Source organism: Topomyia yanbarensis, chromosome 1 (genome assembly GCF_030247195.1).
Source record: "Topomyia yanbarensis strain Yona2022 chromosome 1, ASM3024719v1, whole genome shotgun sequence".
NCBI classification, from domain to species: Eukaryota; Metazoa; Arthropoda; class Insecta; order Diptera; family Culicidae; genus Topomyia; species Topomyia yanbarensis.
The window spans coordinates 51,289,924-51,315,922 of NC_080670.1; the positions used below are offsets into that span (position 1 = coordinate 51,289,924).

General features: G+C 44.8%; 1 protein-coding gene across 1 annotated transcript; it reads right to left on the reverse strand.

Moving 5' to 3' along the window:
- Positions 1-24,386, reverse strand: LOC131677592 (nuclear receptor binding SET domain protein). Its single transcript, XM_058957484.1, has 6 exons — positions 24,069-24,386; positions 23,574-23,794; positions 21,064-23,511; positions 1,637-2,640; positions 1,094-1,573; positions 1-1,031 (listed from the first exon to the last, which is right to left on the reverse strand). The coding sequence occupies exons 1-6, from the start codon at positions 24,092-24,094 to the stop codon at positions 666-668; spliced, it is 4,545 nt and encodes a 1,514-aa protein (XP_058813467.1). The 5' UTR covers positions 24,095-24,386; the 3' UTR covers positions 1-665.
- Between the last annotated feature and the right edge of the window lie 1,613 nt (positions 24,387-25,999).

The following is a 25,999-nucleotide window of genomic DNA, read 5'->3' on the forward strand; positions in this document are numbered from 1 at the left end:
TTCTACTTAAAACATGTACTCGTCAAAAATAAACTTTTTATTACAATACTTCGCAGTCATTAACAAACACAAATAGGTACGCGTGATTGATTGGCGCGATACGAAAATTTACTTGCTAATGATTTTTCAACTGTACAAATATTTATCCTTAAAAAGTAAAATATAAGTTAAATTTTTGGATGCATAAACTGAAACATCACTCGCAGAATATGAATTTATGAATGGAGTGTTCTGAAACAAAACGATATCGTTTGGGTTTCTTTGTTATATTTAAACAAGTTTAATTGGTAGTAATAGAGAATATCTCGATTCGGATGGTACTATACTCTAAATGTGTGACCCGTTTCATAGTACGCTCTTTTCGCTATATTTAATGTCACCTGGTTAGTGCCTTCCTATCAATATCAATTGCATTAGAATTAGAATATACAAACTAAGGGTGGATACAAATATAAAATTTTACAGCCGCAGTAAAAACTATATCTTTTTGCACTCTCATTCCGAAGAAATAACTTTTTAATTTAGTGATGTCAACATATTTAACAATGAATTGAAATAACAAATAGACACTTAAAAAGGAGGGTCAATCCACCTCTAGTCTAATACTCACACAAAACGGTCCCGCCAGTTTAAACAAGAGTTTGCTGACTCGACCAGCAATTGTACTACGATGACGCTGCTACCGGTTGATCACCATTTACGCCAGCTGCGTCTGAATGTTCATTCTTAATATCAAGCGTTCCGGATGGAGTCTCCGCTACGGGAGCTTGATGTTCCGCATCTTTTTCGTAGGCTTGCGAGATTTTTCGCTTCTTCGAAGCCAGCGCAGTCGGATGGGCACTGTGTCTCCGGTTTTTGGTTTTACTTTTTCCCAGCTTGGCGCGAGGCTTTGCCGTACTACTGGAAGCTTCCTCCACCGGAGGACGATATTTTGCGCCAATGAACCCGGAACACTTGGGAGCATCACAGTGGCAGATTTTCTTTTCATCACTTTTGCTCTCAAAGTTGTAATTGAATGTAAGTTCGTCGCCCTAAAATAAGGGTTCAAATGTTTCACATCATACAAGAATCAACAGTAAAAAGCCAAACTTACCGCCTTGATGCTTTTAATTGCAAACAATCCCACCGATTGAGCACCCCCAACATTCCACAGTAACGTCTCACAATTCGGTTCGCACGAGTGATTTATAAACCTTGCTAGGTTCCCCCTCGGACCCGCATCGATCGTGAGTTCCGAGTCAATCGTCAAAAAATACCAGTTTTCATCTTTCTGTTCCCTTTTTTGTTGAAGCCTTCGCGCGAGCTCATCGTTGTTAATCACCTCACCGACGTACTCAATAACAAACTGACCCACCCGGATGTCTTCTTGAGCAACTAGACCCCAACCTTTGTGGAATATCCGTTTGACGGCAAGTGCTGGATACTGCTTCTTTTCGAAGCACTGATTCTCACACCGTTCCCGGGCAGGGCAGACCTTCGGATCGCACTCGATTAACAGAGTTCGGTTAAGGCAGTTTGTGAAAGGCCCGCAAGGATCGCTGTCCGATGGCTTGCATTCACATATGTTGTCTTCCTGTAAATAGTAAGAAATGGTTTAGAGAAAATTCTCTGAGCGAACGAAACAGTTTTTTCGTACCATCCTACTCGGCGCTTTCAGAGGTGGAACGTATCTATTATTCCTAATTTTCACGTACATCGGTGGCTTAAAGGTGGTGTCCCCTTGTTCGGCATATTCACCTGCCTTCTTCGATTGTAACATCTCGTGAACGATTCTTGCTTCTCGCAAAGCTTCATTGTATCTCTCCAGCATACCATTTTGCTTCCGATCCGACACGCTATCCGAATCTCCCTCTTGATACAGATAGATTCTCCTCCGGTTGATCCAGCCGTAATCATGGGAACCGAAAAACAAAATGCAAATATCCGACTCTTCGTGCTGTCTTCGATGCATGAAGTCAGGTATCACCGGCGGGGGTACAATAAATGCGGGCCAAAAACGGAAGTTGAAATATTTAGCCCACACAACCTCGTTATATAGAGGCATTCGACCGGATTCACATTCCTCGCAGATGTACTTCCCTTCCGGGGGAATAAACTTCAGACACTCCAGATGGAATGCGGTCGGACATGTCTCGCAGCAAATTAAGCTGCCTCCCTTACAACACAAAAAACACCAGGTAACGTTCAGTGAACACACTTCGAGGCTGTGCTTGGGGCAGATCATAGCCGTATTAGACAGCAGCTGCGATCCCGCCGGTATACACTTGGCATCCGGGTGGTACGACGAGGGACATTTGATACACCGTATCAACTGACCCTTGGTCTTGGTCGCATTGGTTCGTGGGTCATCCGAGACACAGGTATGACACGTGTGGTACGGACAGAACAATGTACTCGAGTTCGGTGTGCTAGTTAGCTTGTGCTGTGGAAACAACCTTAGACAGGGAAAGTGGTAGTATTTGCCACAGCCAGGCGCTGCGCAGCGATGTTTGCGCTCGTTCTGCAACGGCTCCTCCTGATCCTGACAGACAAAGCAGGGAGGTGTTTTTTGTGCGCTACAATCCGGACAGACGAATGCCTTGCTGTCGACGGTTTTCTCGAGTTCGTTGGTCACTACTTCTGACTGGATGGAAATACAGGCTGGAATAGATATTTAGATATTTTTATAATATTAGTTTGTATTCATAATAATTTTTATTGTCATTTTCATTTTGCAGCGTTTGGTGGGGCAATGACAGCACAAGTCAGTCCAAGGCCGATGATAGGAAGGGTAATTGCTGAATAGTCCATGCAGATCACAAAAACGCCATGGGAGACTATCAGGGTGTGGATTGGGGTAGGGTTAAAAAATTGATGTATGCTCGATGAATAACTGCGCTGTAGAATTCGATGGAAAGGTGAATAGAACAGTACTACTGTTTTCTGTTCAGAAATAAAAATAACAGGTTTCTCCATAAAGTTTGATAACAAATATTTGTATTCTTTTGATTATGTGAGGTAAATTTAAAAGTGATAAAAACATCACTACCAAAGCTACCAAAGATCAACTGGTATATAGTCATCTTCGGTAGCCCTGACATGGAACACACCCATTTCAAAAGATTGGGGCTCATCGTCAAGCCCAGGGCACCTCCAGAAAGAACTAGGTCCTAAACCCACTTTGTACTTTATTTCGACCACGGCATATGTGTGTAATAAAGGTCGCCAAGTTAAGTACAAAATTTGACCACAATGTAGTTTAACTAAAGAGAAAACAGTCGTAACCAAAGTTTCTATGTGATATAATTTTTTTGTGCACCGGACGCTGATACTCCAACTGACCACGACGAATGATGACGGAGCGTACAATTCCATATTGATCCGTTTTACCGCCCTAGCAAGTTCCCATTTCACAGGAGGTGTATTCTCGTTTTTAATAATCACTAGCTGGCCAACAGCCAAGTTCTGCTGGACGGCTTGCCACTTGTTCCGAGGCTGAAGAGTGGCTACATATTCGTCTCTACAACAGGTCCAGACGTCAGTTTATACCGTTGAAGTCGCTGCCATCGATCCAAACGATTCTCATGGATATGACTGACGTCGGATTCAGGAAGTAAATTGAGAGGTTGGCCAATGATGAAGTGGCCTGGAGTGAGAGGTTCACAAGAATCGGGCGACGTTGACAATTTAATGTTCACAGATATTTTTAGAAAAGGCACGTTACAGTTAAAGAGCAGAAACACGACTGTCAGTTTATTTCATCTCAACAGCAACACATTTCGACACCGATACTTTCGGCTTCGTGCGCCGTTAAACGAAGTTCATCGCGAACACGACAGACAACTGGCAAAGAGAACGTGAGTTCAAACATGCCTCTATTTGACACAAAACAGTTAAGCGTTAGCAGCAATGTTAGTGTAAGGTTACCGGAACTGCACTGAGATGTTTCTTCATGCGGTTCACTGCAGCTTCCCAAATACCGCCCATGTGGGGCGTCGATGGAGTAATGCACGTCCATTTGATTCTGATGTCCGATAGGTAGGTACTGGGCCACTGTTTGGTTAAACTCATAAGATTGAAAATGATTCCATATATGTCGATCTCCACTGACGAAATTGGTGTCATGGTCGGATCAAAACTCGCTGTACAATCCGTTTGCGAGCTGCCAAAAAGGCGTTAGTTGACAAGTCTGTAACTACCCCGAGATGAATTGCTTTCGTCGATAGCCAGACAAACACAGCGATGTATCCATTCATTGCCTTTGCAGCACGGAGATTGGAAGAACGTACGATTATTGGACCTGCATAATCAACGCAGCAGTGTATAAACATTCTCGCTGGTGTTATTCGTACTGACGGTAGGTTTCCCATCAGCTGGGTTGATGTTTTCATCCTACGACAGCGTATGCAGCTATCAACTACTTCACGCATAGGCGCCAGGCAACCTGTCATCCAGAACCTTTGGTTCAAAGTCGCAATCATTAACCCTGCGGCACTCGCGTGAATGGCTCCGCGAATGAGCAGCCGCTGGTGCTGAAAGAAGATTACGCTAGAGTTTCTGAAAGTGTTGCACTAAATACAATGCCATGAGTGTCGGAGGGTTAATGTAATCCCAGCGTGTAGATTTTGCAAATGTGTTGTTTTGGCAATATTACTGGATGTCGCAAATCATAGGGCTGGCTAGAGTCCTGTACACGACCAGCTACGCGTAGGGTCGCTTCAGTGTCAACGGTAGGAAATAGTGCCTTAATCTTACTATCGCTTGGTAGTAGTGCACACTTTCGTAGGCGTTCTTTTTCACGCTTGAAGCCATCATTTTGAGCGACTCTAGCTAGTTGGAGATAAGTATTAGAAATCTTTTTTGGCGATATAATATATAATAGCGTGGAAACGCCGCTCTTGGGAGCCATTAGGTTGAATTTAAAACGATTGATCCAACAAAGGATGCGTCGTATGCAGGTTAAGACAGAAAAGCGATTGAGCAGGAACGTTTTGATGGCATAATTGCTATCTAGAACTGCTGTAAGAAAAGTCACGCATTTCAGAGTGGATCGTCCTTCCAACTGTGATCCGTTTTCCTGAATTGTAGAAGACAAGTTTCACACAGCATCATCTCTCAGCCATCTGGGACCTGCCCACAAGAGAGGATGATTGACTGATTGAATTGGTAAAATACTCCGCGAAGCACAATCGGCTGGATTGTCCCGTGAAGACACGTGGCGCCAATGTTTTCTAGGGAGATGATCAAGCATATCAGATTTATGGTTAGCCGTCTGCCATTTCCTCGAATGCGCAGAGAGCCACTGTAGGACGATGGTCGAATTAGTCCATGCAAATAGTTCAAGTTCCAGGTGCGCAAGTGACTTCATGAGCTTCAATATTAAATCCGTGAGTAAAGACGCTGCCAACAGCTCCAGTTTAGGCAACGATACTTGCTGTATAGGAGCGATTTTCGTTTTGGCGGTGACTTGATGTGAGCCGCTCCTTCGTTGTCAACTGATCGCGCATAAACCACGGCTCCATACGCTGCTCAGATGCATCGACGAGACCATGAAGTTGCAACTTCCAGCGACTGATACAAATGTTTTCGATATGGTGCAACGTTTCCTTCAACTCGATTGCAAACACTTGCGGGTAACTGATCATCCCAGTCTAGATCGTAAAGTCAAAGGTGTTGGAATAGTATCTTTGTGCGAATAATTACAGGGGCGATCTAGCCAAATGGATCGAATAGCTTGGACGAATCGGATAGCAGCTGTCTCTTTGTATTAGCACAGTCGATGTCGAAGCTGACCTTGAAGCAGAACACATCGTTCAGTGGTATCCATCGTATACCGAGGGCCTTTAAATTGTCTTTCTCCTGAGGCAGCTGAAAGGTGATGGGTTCATTGCCGGTGCCATCGGATTCTATGAGCTGCGGTTCATTCGACGTCCACTTATTGTGAGTACCTCAGTAAACTCATTTCGTAAAAACTTGGCTTCCTCAAGTGTGTTCGCCCCGAATAACAAATCGTCAACCTAGAAGTTCTTCGATGCGCGCTCGAACACTAAAGGGTGCACATTCCTGCTGTCCACACTCCACACTCCACACTCCACAGCAACTCCGCTAGCGAATGACGGATCCCAATAGTAGCATGTCTGTAATAACATACGTACATGGAACTATTGAGATCCAGAGCTACAGGTCCAAAGCCCTGGTAAAGGAGGATGGTTGTGATGATCCGGGCCGAGATCACCACGTAAAGCAAGGTAGGGCATAACCCCAATTCCAAGGCGTGAAGCGACCCGTGCCGAGGGATGAGTGATCGAGGGGGTGAAAAAGATGCTCGATCGTTAACGGAGCCTGTGGGGTACCTGGGCAACCCCCACAGTAAGCGTCCCTTACCACGCTAATGCGGAGCTCTGGCGTGGCGGACATATATTTCTCGCGCTACTCGTGGGACTATACATGGAGGCAAATAAAAATAAAAATAAACAGACGGAGGTGCCAAACCCCTTCGCAAGAGGTGGTTTGGCGAGGTCTCCCCCCCGTGGGGAGAGTAGTGGAGCGATGAATGCTGCACCCGAAAGCACCAGTGACCCCCCAGCAGCGGTAGGCAATACCCCTACCAATGCATCGGAGGGGCCAATAGCTGCGATGCGCAAAGTAGCGAAGCAACTCGATGCTATAATCGACTTCGCTAGCGCAAAGCAGAACATAGCCAAGGAGTTGAAGTTGAGCCTTCTGGAGCTCCGGAAAGCTGTTCGTGTCGCAAGACAGGAACAGCAGGCATATGTTGAGAGGGTGGAATGTCGGGAGAGGCCCGACAGAGAAACCCAGACAGTGGCCTCCAATAGGGAGGAAAGAGAGAAGGTCAATAGAGGTTCACAGACAGTGGCCTTTACCTTCTACGGAGCAGCCACGTCGATCGGAGCGGCGACCGAGTTTCCCTCGAAGGGAAAAGGAAAGGGCAATCGCAAGACGGCATCGAATGCGAAGCGCCCTAGGAAGTCGCCAGGAGAGGGTGCCAAAACCGACACCACTCGGCGTGCAACCGTCAAGGTCAAACGCCGCCTGGGTGAGGTAAGCGAGGGCGAGAGTGACCTCGCTGTTGAGAGCGATGGTACCAGCAACCCGGCACGACCGGGGCAGGGGGGCTCAAACCCCTGGACGCTGGTTACCAAGAAAAAGCCGGCACCAAAACCGGAGGTACCGCGGCCTGCGAGGAAGGCCAAGGACAGAGGCGAAGCCTTGTGGTTAAAAACCGACAAGGACAAATACGCCGATGTCCTTAAATCGATGAAGGCGGCCGAAAGCCTCTCGGCCCTTGGGCAGGATGTGCGTAGCGTAAGACGCACCAACACGGGAGAGATGCTCCTGGTGCTGAAGCGAGGCGCACAATCAAGTGCAATATATAAGGCCTTGGCTCAAGAGGTCCTTGGCGAGGGCGCCCAAATCAGGTCGCTAGGTGCGGAATCAACTCTCCAGTGCAAGCACTTGGACGAGTTCACGACCGCAGAAGACGTCGTCGCAGCCGTCAAGGAGCAATGCGGCGTCACAATCGAGCGGGCCTCTGTGCGATTGAGGGACGGACCCTCTGGCACCCAAGTAGCCTACCTCAGGCTACTGAATGCGGATGCCAAAAAGGTAACCGAGAAAGGGAAGCTGAAGATCGGCTGGTCGGTATGCCCTATTAGTATACCCCAGCCGCCTTCAGTGGACAGGTGCTATCGGTGCCTAGAATCCGGCCATAAAGCTTATGAATGCAAAGGCTTAGACAGGAGTAAGCTATGTCGTCGATGCGGCGAGGAGGGGCATAAAGAGCGGGGGTGCACTAAGGCATATAAGTGCCTTATCTGCACCGCTAAGAAGCAAGCCCATAAACATGCTATGGGCGGACCTTCGTGTCCCTTCGGCGAGTTAAATAAGAAGAAGCCGTGAGAGTCACACAGCTAAATCTTAACCATTGTGCAGCAGCCCAACAGCTGCTGTGGCAGTCGGTCTCGGAGTCGAGGACAGATGTCGCCCTCTTATCAGACCCGTACAGCATCCCTGCCGGCAACGGCAATTGGGTGTCGGACGGGTCTGGAATGGTGGCAATCTGTACAACGGGAAGGTTCCCGGTTCAAGAGGTAATACACCCCTCCGCCGAGGGTGTGGCGATTGCCAAGATCAATGGTGTGTTCTATTGCAGCTGCTACGCCCCACCAAGGTGGCCAATAGAACAGTTCTACCAGATGATCGACAGGCTCTCGTCGGACCTCGTGGGCCGGAAACCGGTAGTAATAGCGGGAGACTTCAACGCTTGGGCAGTGGAGTGGGGCAGCCGCTGTACAAATAGCAGGGGTCAAGCGCTAATGGAAGCGTTTGCGAAACTCGATACTGTGCTAGCTAATGATGGCTCCGCTAGTACATTCCGTAGAAACGGAGTGGAGGCGTGGATTGATTTGACCTTTGCCAGCCCGAGTCTGGCTCCAGGCATGGAATGGAGGGTAGACGAAGGCTACACCCATAGCGATCATTTAGCAATCCGCTTTAAGATCAACTATGGTGTGCAGCATCCGAGGGCGGGAGATCCCTGTCAGGTACGCGGGTGGAAGTCCAATCACTTCGACAGCGAAGCTTTCACCGCGGCCCTGGGACTGGAGGCCAACACCGACAGTCTAAGCGGGGATGCGCTGGTAGCTGTTCTATCACGCGCGTGCGACGCCACTATGCCGAGAAAAACACTGCCAAGAAACGGTAGATGCCCGGTATACTGGTGGAGTGCCGAGATTGCAGCTCTACGGTCAGCCTGTCTCAGAGCTAGACGTAGGATGCAAAGAGCTCGCACCGAGGATGCAAGAGAGAACCGCCGTGAAGCGTTTCGAGCTGCGAAATTAGCCCTTAACAAGGCTATTAAAAGCAGCAAGAGAGCGTGTTTCGACAACCTGTGTGAGAGTGCCAACGCGAATCCGTGGGGTGACGCCTACCGGATTGTGATGGCCAAGACCAAAGGGGGCTCCTCACCCCCTGAACGGTCTCCGGACCGGTTGGCAACGATTATCGAAGTACTCTTCCCGTCTCGAGCCACAAGCCCCTGGCCACCTGCACTACGAGACAGTGCGGGCACGGTCGAAATGGTGGCTCCAGTGACGAACGAAGAACTACTCGCAGTGGCCAAATCCCTAGCAATGAACAAAGCTCCAGGGCCGGATGGAGTCCCGAACAACGCTCTCAAGGCAGCGATCATAGCGAACCCGAACATGTTCAGGCTAGCTATGCAGAGATGCCTTGACGAGTGCCGTTTCCCCGATAGATGGAAAAGGCAGAAACTGGTGCTGTTGCCGAAGCCCGGGAAGCCGCCAGGCGACCCATCGGCGTACAGACCAATCTGTCTGATAGACACGACTGGCAAACTGCTTGAGAGGATCATCCTCAACAGGCTCACCCCGTACGCGGAAGGTACGGACGGTCTGTCAAGCAACCAGTTTGGCTTTCGGAAGGGTAAGTCCACAGTGGACGCTCTCAACTCAGTGATAAATACTGCCGAGATAGCGATCCAACGAAAAAGGCGAGGTATTCGATACTGTGCGTTAGTGACACTTGACGTGAAGAATGCATTCAACAGCGCAAGCTGGGATGCCATCGCGCTCTCGTTACACCGGCTTAGCCTACCGGTGGGTCTGTACCGGATCCTGGAAAGTTACTTCCAAAACCGCGTACTGCTATACGAGACCGATGCCGGTCAGAAAAGGGTTCCGATTACCGCCGGAGTCCCGCAGGGCTCGATCCTAGGCCCGGTGCTATGGAACCTCATGTATGACGGGGTTCTGAGACTGAAGTTCCCTCCTGGGGTCAAGATCGTCGGCTTTGCCGACGACGTAACCTTGGAGGTCTACGGGGAGTCAATTCCTGAGGTAGAACTAACCGCAGAACACGCGATTAGCACGGTGGAGGAATGGATGAGCGCGAGAGGCCTGGAGCTCGCTCATCATAAGACGGAGGTAGTTATCGTCAACAACCGCAAGTCGGCACAACATGCAGTTATCCATGTGGGAGAAGTCGCGATCACTTCACAGCGAAGTCTGAAGTCTCTCGGAGTCATTATAGACGACAAGCTGACCTTCGGCAGCCATGTCGACTATACGTGCAAGAGAGCGTCGACTGCTGTTGCGGCACTATCGAGAATGATGTCCAACAGCTCAAAGGTGTGCGCCAGTAGACGTAGGTTACTGGCAGGCGTTGCCGTATCTATCCTCAGGTACGGCGGCCCGTCATGGTCAAGAGCACTGAGGGTAACCAGTTACCTACAGAAACTGGAGAGCACCTACCGCGTGATGTGCCTCAGAGTGATATCTGCCTACCGCACGGTATCACACGATGCATCCTGCGTGATAGCGAGCATGATGCCAGTCGGGCTGGTCATTCGGGAAGATGAGGAGTGCTTTGAGCTACGTGGAAATAGGGGAGCCCGCGAGCGCACCAGGGTGACCTCGGTCGCCAGATGGCAGCGTGAGTGGGACAACTCCTCGAAAGGTAGGTGGACCCACCGGCTGATACCTAGCATATCGAGCTGGGTGGGAAGACCCCATGGGGAAGTTCACTTCCACCTGACACAATTCCTGTCAGGCCATGGCTGTTTCCGTCAGTACCTCCACAGGTTCGGACACGCGGAGGTCCCAGTCTGCCCGGACTGCCCAGGTGTAGACGAAACTGCCGAACACATACTGTTCGTATGTCATCGGTTCGACGTCGAAAGAAGAGCAATGCTTGACGTCTGTGGCTGGGACACAACCCCGGATACCCTTATTCAGCGGATGTGTCAAACGGTGGAGAAGTGGAACGCAGTCTCGGCTGCTACCATCCAGATTGCCAGTAGGCTACAGGTAATCTGGCGAACCGAGCAACAGACGGCGGGCACGGCTAACTAGTGATTGGTTAGTTGGAGCGAAAAAGGCCAAGCGCAAAATAAGAGAGTGAATGGTCTGTTCATGCCGAGGTAGGTTGGCGCAGCGAATGGCAACCGCGTAAGGGGTAAACCCAGCCACCCCGAAGCAAGACAGAAGAGTGAGTGTATAGGCGTATAAGTGGACTGCCTCATGCCAAGACGGGAGGGTCGTACCGTAGTATGTTGGAACTAAACTATCGATGCCTCATGGCGTGGCAGAGGAGTGAAAGGGTGAGCATCCAAGTCAGTCTCACACTGCATGTTAAGGGTGAGCATAAAAGTCAGCCTCACAGGTTGGTAGCAAGCAAGGAATGAAAAAGGTGAGCACAAAAGTCAGCCTCGCATGGTATGTCAGAAGTGGGGCCTAAGAAAAATGTCCCACATGGGATGCCAGAGGGAGTGACAAAGGTACAATAGAGTGGCACGATTGAGAGTGAATCAGGTGATAGGGTGAGCACCCAAGTCAGCCTCACATGTATGGGTAGGGCGAGCACAAAAGTAAGCCTAGCAAGGAATGAGTAAGGTGAGCACACAAGTCAGCCTCGCATGGAACGTAAAAGGTGAGCACAAAAGTCAGCCTCATGTGGGAGTGTTTGAGAGTGAATCAAAGTGTGATTGAGAGAGCACCCAAGTAAGCCTCATACAGGATGTATGATCGCGCGAGTGAGAGTGAATGAGTACATTGAGTACAGCCATCCCCCCAGAAGTAATACCGAGAGGTAGTTCCTGGGAGGAATGATGGCGGAGCCCAATGGAGTTTAGTCGGTATTAATGGCTGGTCACCATTCGAGTCCGACACGCCCCCAGTGCACCCCGTGTGGTAGATTGGACCCTACCGTTAGCACGTGTACTGGGCTAGGACATAAAGGTCTTCTCCATTGTAAAAAAAAAAAAAAAAAAAAAAAAAACACTCCACAGCAGATTATTGCAAAGCTGCTATCGTTAGGTATGCTGCACAAGCCATACCATAAGCGACTGTCAGTAAACGGTAGTGTTCCAATGGTTCATCCGGTTGTTTGCGTTGATAGTTGACATCATTCCTATTCACAAGAACCTACCGATACATTTTTTCGACGTCGGCCGTGAATGCGATCCGATACGTTCGTAATCGCGTCCGAACGTTAAATAATGGTTCGTTGACGTTTGGGCCCACCAACAAACTGTCGTTCAAGGCCACACCAGATGCGCTCCAACTTGAGGCGTCCAAAACGACCCGTAACTTAGTCGTCGTGCTGTATTCCTGCCAAACAGCGTGATGTGGAAGATAGAAACATTTATCTGCTGCTATAGGCACTTCCGCTAACGGAATCTTCTCCATATTGCCAAGGGACAAATACTCTGCCACGAACTGTTTGTAGAGGTTACTGTGAATCGATGCAAAACTTTCGTTCCCTTGCCTTGAATCGCCGAATAGCTACGGATGCAGAATTACCAAGCGCAGGTTTTGTATCGTCGAACGGTAGGCCAACCACGTATCGTCCATCCGTGTTCCGTAAACAAGTTGTTTGGAAATGCTCGACAGCATGTTGTTCACGTTAGAGGCTTTACCTTTGGTATGTCCTCCAGTTCGCAGAATTGTCAGAGGGTTTTGTCTAAATTGACTTCAGTGACCAAACCAAGAACGCAAGATCTTAGGGTACCGTGCTGAACCAAACACCCACCAGATAACCAAAGATAGAGTTCTGCGGTACATTTCAACTGTCTACTAGCTTTCCTGGTTCTAAAATAGAAACGAAAGCTTCTATACCCAATAAAAGGTCGATCTTACCAGGCTTGTTATAGGAGGAATCTGCTAATGATGTGCCAATCAAGTCATCTGTGTCAATATTGAATTCCTGACACGGCTACTCCGGAACGAGCTGATCGAGAATCAATGCTTCCAATACGATAACGATTGATTCGTCAAATTGCCATGAGATATGCAACGTTACTTTTCCCTTTGTCTTGATGGACTTTCCTTGGGTGATTCCACTGACAAGTATGCTGGCGTTGTGCCTATTCAGGCCAAGGCGTAGGAACGCCTGCTTTGTGATCATCGAGTTCATGCAGGCAGAGTCCACCAATGCCCGTATTTCGTGGAATACGTTATTTCTTCTTTGGAGTTTCCTGCTTGTAATTTGTTGGAACGTGAGATTGCTGGACAGAATCCGAGTTGCATTGATCATTGCTCGAACACAGCAGTGAGTGATGCTTTTGATTACAGTTTTTATAGGTTATGGTAGAAGAACAATTCGTTGCAAGGTGCGTGGTTTTGAGACAGTTAGGGATGATCCATAAATGACGTAGCATTTTTTGAGTGATTTTTAACACCCCCCCCCTCCCCCATCGTAGCATTTCGTCACAAAATTCTATATACCCCCCCCCCTGATAATTACGTAGCTTGACGGTAACCCTCACCCCCCTTGTTGTCCCCGTAAAAAATTTAAAAAAATCAAAAACGATGTTAGTTAGATGAAACTGGTAAGATTGTCGTGACATCAGGTCAACCCCTATTCCCCTTTAAAAAAGCTACGTAGCATGACATGACCCCCTACCCCCCCTGTCGTCACACATCATCACAAAATACAAAACTCCCCCCTCCCCCATATAATGCTGATTCTGTCACGTTCGCCCGAATGACATTCGCCCGAAAGCCATTTACCCGAAGGACATTTGCCCGAATGTCACATAAACCCGAATGTCATTCACCCGAATGCCACGAACACCCGAAAGACATTCGCCCGAATGCAACATAAACCCGAATGCCATATACCCGAAAAACATCGAAATGTCAATCGAAAAAATTTAATTTATTAAGATGAAATACAAATTTTATTACATTTGATGCTATGAAGAAATTAACACTAAAGCTATACCAGTCAAATAGTTAATCCAATCACCTGGTTTGTATGATTTAACGAGGGTTTCCAGTTTTAGGTCGTTTTGTGAGTTCTTTTTAGACTTTTTAGCTGTTGGTACCGCTTGTAGTGTATGTAAAACATACGTACTAGGGTTTTTCTCTTCAAGCTGCAACTTCTTCAACACACCATAGAATTTCCACGGCTTAACAAACCGTTCCATTTATTGTGCTAGTCTTCCACATTATTGGTGGTTCTAGGAATCTTTGTCGATACATTTTCGAAAACTGACCACGAAGCGGGGGGCAAAGAAGGGTTATCGAGAAACTTTTTGATTAGTTTCCTTCCTACCAAAAATACAATTTTTACTAATGTAATACAAAAAATCGTCGAGAGCCTTTGGACAACTTTTCCTCAATTCTTCGAGTGCCATTGGAATACCTTGATGGGGCAAGAAATCCAAGACAACAGCTTGTTTGTAAATTAGTTGTATTCGGTGATCTTCCGAATATTTTGTCTGACGACCAAGTTGTTTTATTTTTCTGAAAAAACTTTGGTTTAGATGGAAGAATCATCCGTGAATTAGGTGGAAGAATCATCCTGTCTCGAAATCCAATATTACGTAGAGAGCTATTTGGTATATAGATTCAAGAAATTGCTGTTTTGACAGAAGGAATCAACTCTTATGTTTGAGTATACCGGGCAGACGAGTGGATCAACAGTTTCTTTGCAAACTTATTTTGCATACAGATCCAAGGATTTGTCATGTTTGAAAGAAGCAATCAACCCCTAATTGTGGGAAAAGAGCTGCTCATGTTTAAAAGAAGGAATCAATCCCTAAATGTGAGTAAACCGGGCAAACGAGTGGATCACCGGTTTGATTGCGAGGGCTATTTGGTATACAAACTCAAAGAACTGCTCATATTTAAAGAAGGAATCAACCTCTATATTTCAGTAAACCAAGCATACCAATAGATCACAGGTTTGCCGAGTAGGGACCTCCGCTTCGGTTCCTTGACCTCGGTAATTGTGGCAAAGCCGCATCACACTAGCTTCGCCACATAACATTAATTTATGAGCTACTATTTACTAACGGTGTTGTGCCAAATGGACTTCCACCGTGCAAGATATAATTACTAATTTAATTGATTCAATTCGGTAACGGAACATCTTAATATATATTTACCTCGATCGATGGTGTTTCCGAAATATTTCTTATTATTTTGTCCGGTTTATCACAAGATTTCACCGCTCGAGCTTACAACTGCGTCCTATATGCATCAGTTTGCCCTGGAAGAGCATTTGTGGCGTTGGCAACAGAACCTCAGTGACGTCGGATAGTACACCTAAAAGCGATGTCGCATAGCCACATTGGTCAGTGTACGGTTGACTAATGTGGCTATGCCACATCGCTTTCTGGTGCACTGTCCGACTTCGCTGCCGCTCAGTCGGCTTTAAACTAGCTATAGTCACTATGTTTGAGTAAACCGGGCAAACAAGAGGATCACAGGTTTGCTTATAACTCCGGCGACGGGTGGATCAACGCCTCGTCCAACGGAACCTCAGCGGCGTTGCGCCACTCGGATCCTTGGCCTTGGATATGCGCCCAAGCCGCATCACACTAGCTCCGCTGTATAAGCTAGCTAATTGTTCAGTTTATCAAACTTTGGTTAAAGATTTCACATTTTTCGCTCGGATTTGGTTTATTTAGGTTAAAATACATCCTTTTGGCAAAAAAAACCGCATTAACGTCGGACTTCTATCACTAAAGTCAATAAACTAGACAATTACCGATTTTATATAATGCTTGAGTGAATGTGGTATTCGGGTTAATGACATTCGGGCGAGTGGTCCATTCGGGTTGATGGCATTCGGGTAAATGGTCCATTCGGGTTAATTACATTCGGGTAAATGGTCCATTCTGGTAAATGGTTTTCGGGCGAACATCATTCGGGTAAATGACTTTCGGGCGAATGTCATTCGGGCGAATGTGATAGAACCATAATGCTACGTCATTTATGGATGGTCCCTTAAAACAGAGCTTGGCTCTTTGTACAAATTCCCGGCGATCGCTTGTCTTCATGTGTTTGAAGTTGGTGCACTGATAGATGGTGTGAATTTGAGAGTACATTGGACAAGAGAGCTGGGTGGTAGTGTGAAAACTTTGAACCGACCTATCCGATAAATCCGATAAATCGACTAACTTTTGAGCCCACTGCGCACGCGTTTCGCAATCCAGTTTGACAAGAAGCAGATGCATCAACCACGGATCACGACGCTCACATTCTTCAACAAGCGCTTGCAATTGTCTGAATACTTCGTCAGAAGTCGACAAAAGCTTGCGAAGCCCACCGAGAGACGAAACGGATATTGGAGATTGCTCCTTTGTTTCGTAGTACACACAGAAAATTTGCATTACCTAGCAGTAGGTAATCTTAAATCTGTGCATCCTACTTCCTCCAACGAAAAACAAAAGAGAGGGAATCCAAATTTACCCAAAAATAATGAGATAGTCCCCAAAGCCGACTAAACTTCATCCCATTAATTTTGAGTAAAAAAATCATTCCCTCTCGCTTGTTTTCCGGCAGTGAAATAGGGACAGCAAATAAAAATTACCTACTGGTAGGTAATGGATTTTAAGTGTGCAAGTTGTCAAATTCGAACCGGTGGTTGAAAATGGAGAAAATTACCAACAAACCGATAGTTTCTTCCTCGATTTCACTTTGTACACGATCAAAATTCTCGTACAACGCCGATAATTTTTGGCAGGCGCTTCTGCAGTTCACTAGGGGGAGGATTTCGCCCAACAATTGTGTTCGCGTTCCTGTGCTCCCATTTTATCCGCTCGAAAAGCATGTCGCGTCGGGTTCGAAGTGGTTCCATTATATACGTAAATATCCGGAAACGAAGGTCCAAATGTACGCCGAACACGAACGAATAAATAGAAACCCGCAAACATAAGAACGGAATCTCGGTTTGTGAATAAAACGCGTAAATTCTACGAAAGCGAACAGTATCTTTTTTTAATAAAGCAAAACGCGTCGTCATTCTTTGACGATAGCACATGTAATGAAAAATTCACCTTTTTCCCATAGGATGGAAGTTATTATCAAAAAATTAACTTGAAAACGAGGGATAGGCAGTCAGTCTTCGGAGGTGTAGGAATGCATACAAACATAATCACTGTAATACTGCTTTAGTGGAAGAGCCCCCACATCAAGGTACAGTCCCATGACGAGAACGAAGAAATTCAGTATTGCTTGTGGCACTAAAAGCTGGATTCTAGCCGCACTGCGCACTTACTATTCTTCCATTAAATTCTTCTCATAGACTGGTTAGTTCAACTGGTCTGTCTATGAAAATACCATCTCTATCACTTGAAATGTATGTGTTTTGACAGCTCGCAGTTTTCAGTAGCAGTTCGTTCACTCGCACTTTGAAAGTGCGGAGTCCAGGTTGGTGGGAAGTGCGCAATATATCGTGGATAAATATGTTGTTGCATATTCTGTGCCACTCCAAAGCCGCTTTGGGAGCGGGCGACTTGGCTTTAGACTCTGTTCACTTTGACAAAATTCAGTCTTCAGCTCAGTAACGCCATCGAACGAGTTCACATAGAAATAATGATTGTATACTATTCCCCCAAAAATCATTCCCCAGAAAGCCATTCCCCGGAATTCCACTACCCAGAATATCATCCCCCAGAATGTACTATTCCCCAGAAAGTCATTTCCCAGAATGTACCATTCCCCAGAATTCCATACCCCAGAATGCACCATCTCCCAGAAAGCCATTCCCCAGAAAAGTTTAACTTTTTTATAGATTTGATCTTTTCAAACGTACTACTCGTTCCCATTTCCATCGAACGACATTCTTCGATTCGGTCACATTTGAAATGATTTGCATTGTGTTGAAACCGGAAGTTAGGATGACATTATTTATTCAGAATTTAAATAAAGAATAGCTAACTTTCCCGACAAATCATTCCACAGAAGCTAAAATACCGAAGTGTTTTCTCCAGAAAGAACTATTCTCAAGAAAACTATATCCAGAATGAACCAATGCTCATAAGTTCATTCCACAGATATAACCATTTGCCAGACATTTTTTTTTGAAGTGAGAAATTTTGTTGATGAAAATCAAAACATTTTTTCATTATGTTGGCCATATTGCTCCCCTCGAAAAGTGTACTAGTAGCAGCATTAGACAATAGCAATATTTTTACTTTTCTTTTTATATAATATAAACATACATATAGGACAAATCGCAAAATTCAGTACAGGTGTGTTTTTCAGTGCTATTTAACAACAACCATAGAAAGCGGTAGCCCCTAGGGGCAGATCACTCTAAGAATGTATAACAAATTTGCATCAAATTGAAAAAAATGCATTTAATTTCCATTTTTGCATCAGCTTTGCACTGCCTCGTAGAAAAGTTTGTTTAACAAACGTCCTACGCTGATCCACTTTGTTCGACGTTTTGTTAAATGTAGGGCTAGTTTTTCTGTATGGTTCTGACGTCTTACACGCAACATAAACGCAACGCAAAAACATTGCACGCAACGCAAAATGCATTATGAATTTCTATTTAGATGGAAATAAATGCATTTAATTTCGCTGATTTTTAAAAATGCATCACAAGTGATCTGCCCCTAGGGTAGCCCCCTTCCTAGGATCCAAAAGAATGTAACAGTGTTATGTAAGTAAGGTTGTGTGGCGAAACGAAAACTTTGTACATTACCTAAGTCAAGGAACTGATGCATGATGCACGATGTTAAGCTGGTACGGATAAGCCGTCGAAAGCGGCGGCTCCTCGCAAAAGTATCGTTGCGCCAATTCGGCCAAAACACTAGCTACACCTTTTATACACAGTTCCAACCACTCATTTACAAATTAGTAAACCCTCAGGCCCAGGAGCAATTGGTATATCCCCCGTATACTTGCGCATATGTCGGTGGCGCCATAATCGCAAATGCGGTAACAGTCCCAACTAATAATATATTCAAAATGATCGCTAACATTGACGAATAATTGTTGTCGAGTATTATGTCTGTAATTCTGTGCTATAAGTACCATTTGGTGTAGGGTATGAAAATACTTTCGAATGTATTTAGTGCAACCTATTTGAGTAAACCGAGCAATTGGGTGAATTGTACATTTGCGTACGAAACATTCCCAATACAAAAGAAAGATAAATGCTCTAAAAACCCACGAAACCATTTGTCAAAATATGCATTCATTTCGATTTTAAAATGTATTCAACCAAAGCTCAAAGGAATCAACATCTATGTTTGAATAAACCGGGCAGACGAAAAGATCACAGGTTTGCGTGCAAGAGTTGCTTGGCGTACAGATTCAAAGAACTACTCATGTTTGAAAGAAGGAACCAAGTCCTATGTTCGAGTAAACCGGCTATACGAGAGGACAACAGGTTTGCTTGCAAGAGGCCGCCGCTTTCGACGGTACATCCTCAGCAGCTTAACACCGCATAAATTTCTTTAATTAGGTATTAGGTAAACCTTTCACTTAAACCTTTGACTTAACCACAAATAATAAATAAAAACCATAACTTTTCTGGGGAATGGGGCATTATGGGGAATGACTTTCTGGGGAATGGGGCATTCTGGATAATGGTTTTCTAGGGATTGGTACATTCTGGGAAATGTATTTCTGGGGAATGGTACATTCTGGGGAAAGGAATTCTGGGGAATGGTTTTCTGGGAAATGGCTTTCGGGGGAATGGTATACAACCGAAATAATCAACAGGCCCATTTCACACACCCACACTACTGCAGAGTATCGCAAAGCGCGCGCATATGCAAGAGCTACAATTTTTTTTCTGTTCTTCGCTGCAATGCACATGGCGCATTTGAGAATATCGTTCTGTTCGCACCGACATGAGAACGAAGAGAATGGCAGATAAAAAAAATCATCAAAGAGAAAGAAGCATATCCTTCTGAGGCGCATTAGTTAAGCGGTAAAGAATGACGGGTAGAAACTGGAAAAAGTATACTGAAAATATGTTTGAAAAGTACTTCTCGGTTCTCGTTTGCATCGTGCGGCTGCCAATGCAGATTAAAAAGTTCAATGGCTTAGTCAGTCTGCGGTGGTGCGCATTATTTTTTAAAATAATGAAGTGTTCGGTCAGTTCCTAAAAGATCTACACGTCGGAATCTTTACAATATTATATGTTGCCTCCAAAATCTGTAGCACTTTAATAGCTACTTGGCCTTTTTGAATTTAATTTCATTTTAAAATGTTGCTATAACCGATGTGCTCGGGAGATTTTATTAATGATACAAACAATTCTCCAAACGAAAATCATTATAGTTTACTTCATTAGTACAATATATTTCCCAAAAAAGTAGTAGTAATTGGAGATTATAATTTCTGCACTCAACAATACATGAATATAATATTCGAGATATCGTTGATTAGAATACGATTCCCACAAACGCAAGCCTCATAGGTGCTTTTCGAATTTATCTCCGATCAAGTAGAAATGGATTTCATCGTTGTCCTACAGACCGTTTCTTTCCATTTGCCATACTTCTCATCCTCATTCCGGTGCGAAAAGAACCACAATTCCGAAAGCATCTGACATGCTCGCGCAATTTCACGCTGAAAAAAAATTGTACAAGTGTGTTCGGCTGGTTCAATGAGAACTCGAAAGATGGTGTCGGAATCACCAAAAGGATGTTGTCGATGGTTTGTACATGGAATTTGACAGTGGGATGTCTTGCACTTTATCATCTTTGCATAAAGTCATTTGACATAAGGTCATTTGGCATAATAGATGTTTAGCATAATGAACATTTAGCATAACTTGGAGACTACACTGTGAGTCATTTGGCATAACAAGCATTTGGTAAAATTATTTGTACATTCAGGGAATGACCATACGGCTAACTCCCGTCGTACGCGAACGTATCATTTCTCCAAACCATGAAAAAGCTTACCTCATAAAATTTCAGTATACGGACGGACGTTTCCGCCAACGAGTTATCGCTTTTCAAAACAGAATTTCAATAACAAACTATTTGCTTATTATCCTTCTTTCTATCATGAGCTGTCCTTTCAAATTATAGTAAATGTAAAAAATTCTTACAACCAGCACCAGCACAATTACTTCGACCCAAACGATAATTAACAGCTTTATCATTACTGGGCTACGCCAAATTTTAAAAATGACTATCTATTGATGTATGAGATGTTATCAATCCAATTTTAACTTAGTTATTCATTTCCGCTAAAAAATATTTTTTGCGAAACATCAATAACAAATTAACAATCCGGTTAAAGCGATTGTCTAAATAATGATTCCCGCTGGGAAAAAACTCACCTGCATGGTAGAAATTGTAACACCTAGTGCACTTGCTGACATCATTGGGTTTGTAGCACACGACACACACAAATCCCCTCGGAACGCCCTTCAACAGATAGTTTTTCTCCAGATTGTATATGAACAACTGTTCCAACGTTTTCGGTTCCTTCTTAACTTTCGGAGCACTCGTACCAAGCGGGACGAGATCCTTCTTGTGCTGCCCGAATCCCAGCTCCATCTCAAACTTGAGAAAAGAATTTCGCAACGCCTGCGAACGCAAACGGTTGGAAACCCTACCATTCCTTCCTCTGTTTACCGACTGCATCCGCAGGGAGCAAATTTTATGCACGTACTTCTGTAGCTTCCTATCGATGTTGGTTTCGGTTTGACCTTCAAAAACGTATAATCGGCTCATGTTCAGCAAGTGGTTGTAGGCTTCCTGATCGAAACCCGTCAACTCGGAAGTATCATCACTCTCGCTGCTTGTTCGGCTGGCCGTCTCCAGCGTATCACATCCATCCGTCATCGATTGGAAATATCGTGAGATAGTGCTTCGAAGGAGATTTGGATCCTCCTGTTCCAGTTTGATGCGTTTAAATCCTGGCTCAATATCACTAGTAGAGATAGGTTCGTACGCTGGGCTCTCAGGTGTAGGTGATCGACGTCGTTTACCTTTTGATTCGAACGAATCTCCTAAACTGTTGCTGTGATATCCTGCCGAAGAGCTTTTAGCACGTTTACGCAGCGGCTGTTTCGGTCGATCCCGTTCAATTTGTAGTTGGGCTTGGAAACGTTGCGCTCTCAACTCGATCGGGTGCTGAAGCATATCATTCATCTGTTCAAATGCTTTCATCCACTGGTGCTGTGGCTGCAGAGCTTTGTTAAGTTTGCTCTTCAGATGTTTCAATTTTGTTTCAACCAGGATTTTGTATTCGTCTAAGCCAATGAATGTTAATAGCAAAGACTCAGGTATCCAACTTCGACGGCCGTTGTCGGCGAAAAATGTAACGTGAATAATTTTCGACAATTGAACCTTATTTTTCTTGATTTTTACTATCCTACCGTCTGTCGGATCGGCACTTACCATACAAGGCCAGTGCAACGTATTGGAACGCAACGCACCCCAACCCAGCTGCCCCTTACTCCATTTTTCCTCGGCATTCTCCACTTCGTGATCAATCGATGCACCATTAGTGCTGCTAACGCCCGTCTCCTTCCCCAGCGATTTGGGTGTTGATTCATTTTGATTTTGAACGACAATCTCTGTAGCATTGCTGCTCGCTCCAAAACTAGCATTTAAGTCGACGATCTTGATCTCATCGATTCCTATAATCTCAGAATTTGAATTGACAGGTGGAATAACTTCAGCTATCGTGTCAAGAACGTCGGTCGAAACTACTGCATCGACTTCCATTTCTGCAATCGCGGAGGTAATGCTCGTGACTTTTTCCACATCAATATTATCATCATTCTGTTCCACGGTAGGTTCAGAAATTTCCACGTCAGATGGTGTCAAAACATCATTTTGTTCTAAAGCAGGTTCAGGAATGTCCGCATCACACGGTGTCAAAGTATCATGTAGCGGTAACGGCTCATTGGCACCAAAAACTGACACTTCTGCGACCGGAGCGGCACCGATCGTATCACTTTCAAGTGTAATTTGTTTGATTATATTCAGCGACTTGCTATCACAGTCAACCAACTGCTCACTTGAAGGTGATATTACAACATCAGCTGGTTCCGAGAGCGGTTCAACAACAGTTTCTTCCGGTTCAATTTTGATCGTTTTAGCTTTCGGAGACGATTTCGTTATAAATTTCGCCACATTCATTGGAATGTAGTCACTATTTTCCTTCTGCTTCTGGATGCGACCGTAACGACTTACTGGGCGGCAAGTTTCCCTCTTTGGCTCGGTTAGTTTCGGGCTTAACGTACTTTCGAGCTGCTTCAGCAGATACTGGGATCGATCGGGAGATTTTAACCGCTCTTCGATTGCTTTGGGAGATATCATTGCTGCAGAGGTAGATGATTGTATCGGAATATTTAGTATCATAGCTTCTGACTTGACGTTCTCGATCTCCGTATCCATCGTAGTTACTACATCAGGGGTAGCAACTAAGTCAGACATTAATTCCGGACCGGTCTGAATATTCCTACCCTTTTTTCGAACCGCGCGAAGAGAGGAAGGTTTTGAAACAATCAGAGTTTCCGGCTGTTGCAATTGTTTGTTCTCAGTATAAGCGTGTGAATCTACCTTAGTTAATTCTATCAACAACTTGACTGGTTCCAAATTAGATCTACACTGTTTACTGGCCATGGCTCCTGTTTCATCCATTGGGTCTAACCTCTTCAACAAAACTTGTAATCTTTCCCCTTGTGTTCTAAGCTTTGTTATAGAACCGTTGCTTTTTCCTCGCGTTAGAGGTGACACAAAATGGACCAATTGACCGATTGGGCTTTTGTTAGCTAAAAACGAAAATAAAAAGCTGTTTAATTTTATGTTAGAAATACAACGAAAAATTACTGACAACTTTCAGCCATTCCTTTCTTCACATCCGCAGGCACAGATTTACACCGCTTGGGTGTGTGCTGAATTTGTTCCCCTACTTTGATGCCGTTCCGGGTCCGGATTGTTCCATCGTTGGTGGAGATAACGCTCGACTCCAGCATTTCCTCGATATCAAGGTTCATTTTAGGAGATCGCTTCATTGGACTGCCTTTCTTCCGATTATTTTGAGTTGGACGAGCTCTGCCAAAAACAATGAGAACGAAATTAAATGCCACTCATAATTAAACTCAACCACATAATAAAGTTTGCTTTGATTTAAAATCCTTTTCTCGCGAAAGGATTCCTATCGAATATGAACGTTGACAGCTTCTGGTTGTGTAAAACTACCGCCAAAACTGGTAACCCTATCTAACAACAAATTCCGATAAGAGCGGCTTCGTTTAGAAAATAGGAATCCAAGCTCCATCAGAATAACTACTTTTAAAGTTAATTACCATCACATTATGGTACTCACTTGCGAATTCTAGCTTTGCGACCCATATTTGCTAAAATTTTAACACAATTTGTAATACGTTTTCAGACCAACGGCACTTTTCCACTAGATTTTCCGACACTGGAGCGTCCTGCTTTATTTGCTTCCAATACACAGTATGATCACCACTTTCACGAAGAAAACTATCCAACGACACGCGCTAGTAACTCATTTGCGAAATTATGCCAAATTGTTCACTGGTTTTTCAAAAATAAACTATTAAATATTTGAGGAAAACAAAATGCAAGCAGTGGCTTCACTTCGCGTTTTATGTGAAAAAGTCGCTCAAAGGTGTTGCTGCGCGAAACAAAAAAGTGAAACGTCAAATACGCAATCCAAAAATTGAAGGCGTCTTATTTCGACGCTTAGAGGACTCGTTTTTTACAAAGGGCCAATACACTTTTCTACGGCTCATGTACGTACACGGCACGTGACACAAAATACTACATCACAAGCAGGTGGAAAATAATAAACAAAGACGGTAAAAGTAAATGGGATTGTTTTCAACCAGGAAACTTCATTAGTGTTCGTGAGACCGGTCGCAAAGAACTCAATAAATGAAATGAGCTGAATCGAGAAAAATGGGTTTGATATTTCCATAATCCAATCCCGCATAAATGTATACCATATGCCAACCATTGAATCAAACGTTGAAAAACCATTTTCAATATGGTGCGTTCAACTATTGATTAACCATTGCCTGGGGGAGCACGTCGTTTGGCATAAGTTCATTTGGCATAACAGCAGGTGACACATGCTTTCGTTTGGCATAATGTTCATTTGACATAATGGTCATTTGGCATAATGGCCATTTGGCATAATGGTCGTTTGGCATAATGGTCATTTGGCATAATGGTCGTTTGGCATAATGGTCATTTGGCATAATGGTCGTTTGGCATAATTTGAAATATCCATTGAAATCTCTTATATTTCTTATAGGCGTCAACCTAATGTGGCTACGCCACACCGCTTTAAGTATGGTAGTTAAACTATTTGATAGCTCCTATGTTTGAGTAACTCGAGCAAACGAGTGAGTTGCTGGTGAGAGGTAGCAACTTCTGACGGCGGGTCGATGAATACCTCGGCCCCTTGGTCTCGGTTATGCGATATTTCCAAGGGCTATTTGGAATATATTTATTCAAAGAACTGCTCATGTTTGAAGAAGGAACCAACCCCTAATTTTGAGCAAACGAGTGGATCACCAGTTTACTTGCGAGCGCCATTTGGTATACAAATTCAAAGAACTGCTCATGTCTTAAAGAAGGAATCTATCCTTGTTTCTGGCAAATATATACGTGTATATTTGCCAGAGGGTTGATTCCTTCTTTCAGTCATGAGCTGTTCTTTAAATTTGCATACCAAATGGCCCTCGCAAGTAAACTGGTGATATACTCGTTTGCTCAAACTTAGGGGTTGATTCCTTCTTTCAAACATGAGCAGTTCTTTTAATCTGCATGTTTAATAAGTTCGCTAGCAAAGTGTTGATTTACTCGTTTGCCCGGATTACTTAAACATAAGGGTTGATTCTTCTTTCAAATATGAGCAGTTATTTGAACCTATATACCAATTAACCCTTGGCATTGTCGCATAACTGAGACCAAGGATCCGAAGCGGGATCTGCCGGGTTCCGATGGTGCGTCGGCGGCCCCTCGCGAGCAAACCTGTGATCCACTCGTTTGCCCGGATTACTCAAACATAGGGGCTATCAACTAGTTCAAGTCCGACGGAGCGGAGCGATGTCGGACAGCACCGGGTTTAAAGCGATGTGGCGTAGCCACATTAGGCGTCAACGACTAGTAACAGAAAATTCAACGTATTTTTTAAATTATGCCAAACGACCATTATGCCAAATGACCATTATGCCAAACGACCATTATGCCAAATGACCATTATGCCAAATGACCATTATGCCA

Coding starts and splice junctions, on each gene's coding strand:
- LOC131677592 (XM_058957484.1), bottom strand. CDS start 24,094: ATGGGTCGCAAAGCTAGAATTCGCAA. Junction 23,795..24,068: donor CGCAAAGCTAGAATTCGCAA/GTGAGTACCATA, acceptor TGTTTTTGGCAG/AGCTCGTCCAACTCAAAATA. Junction 23,512..23,573: donor GAAAGGAATGGCTGAAAGTT/GTCAGTAATTTT, acceptor TTTCGTTTTTAG/CTAACAAAAGCCCAATCGGT.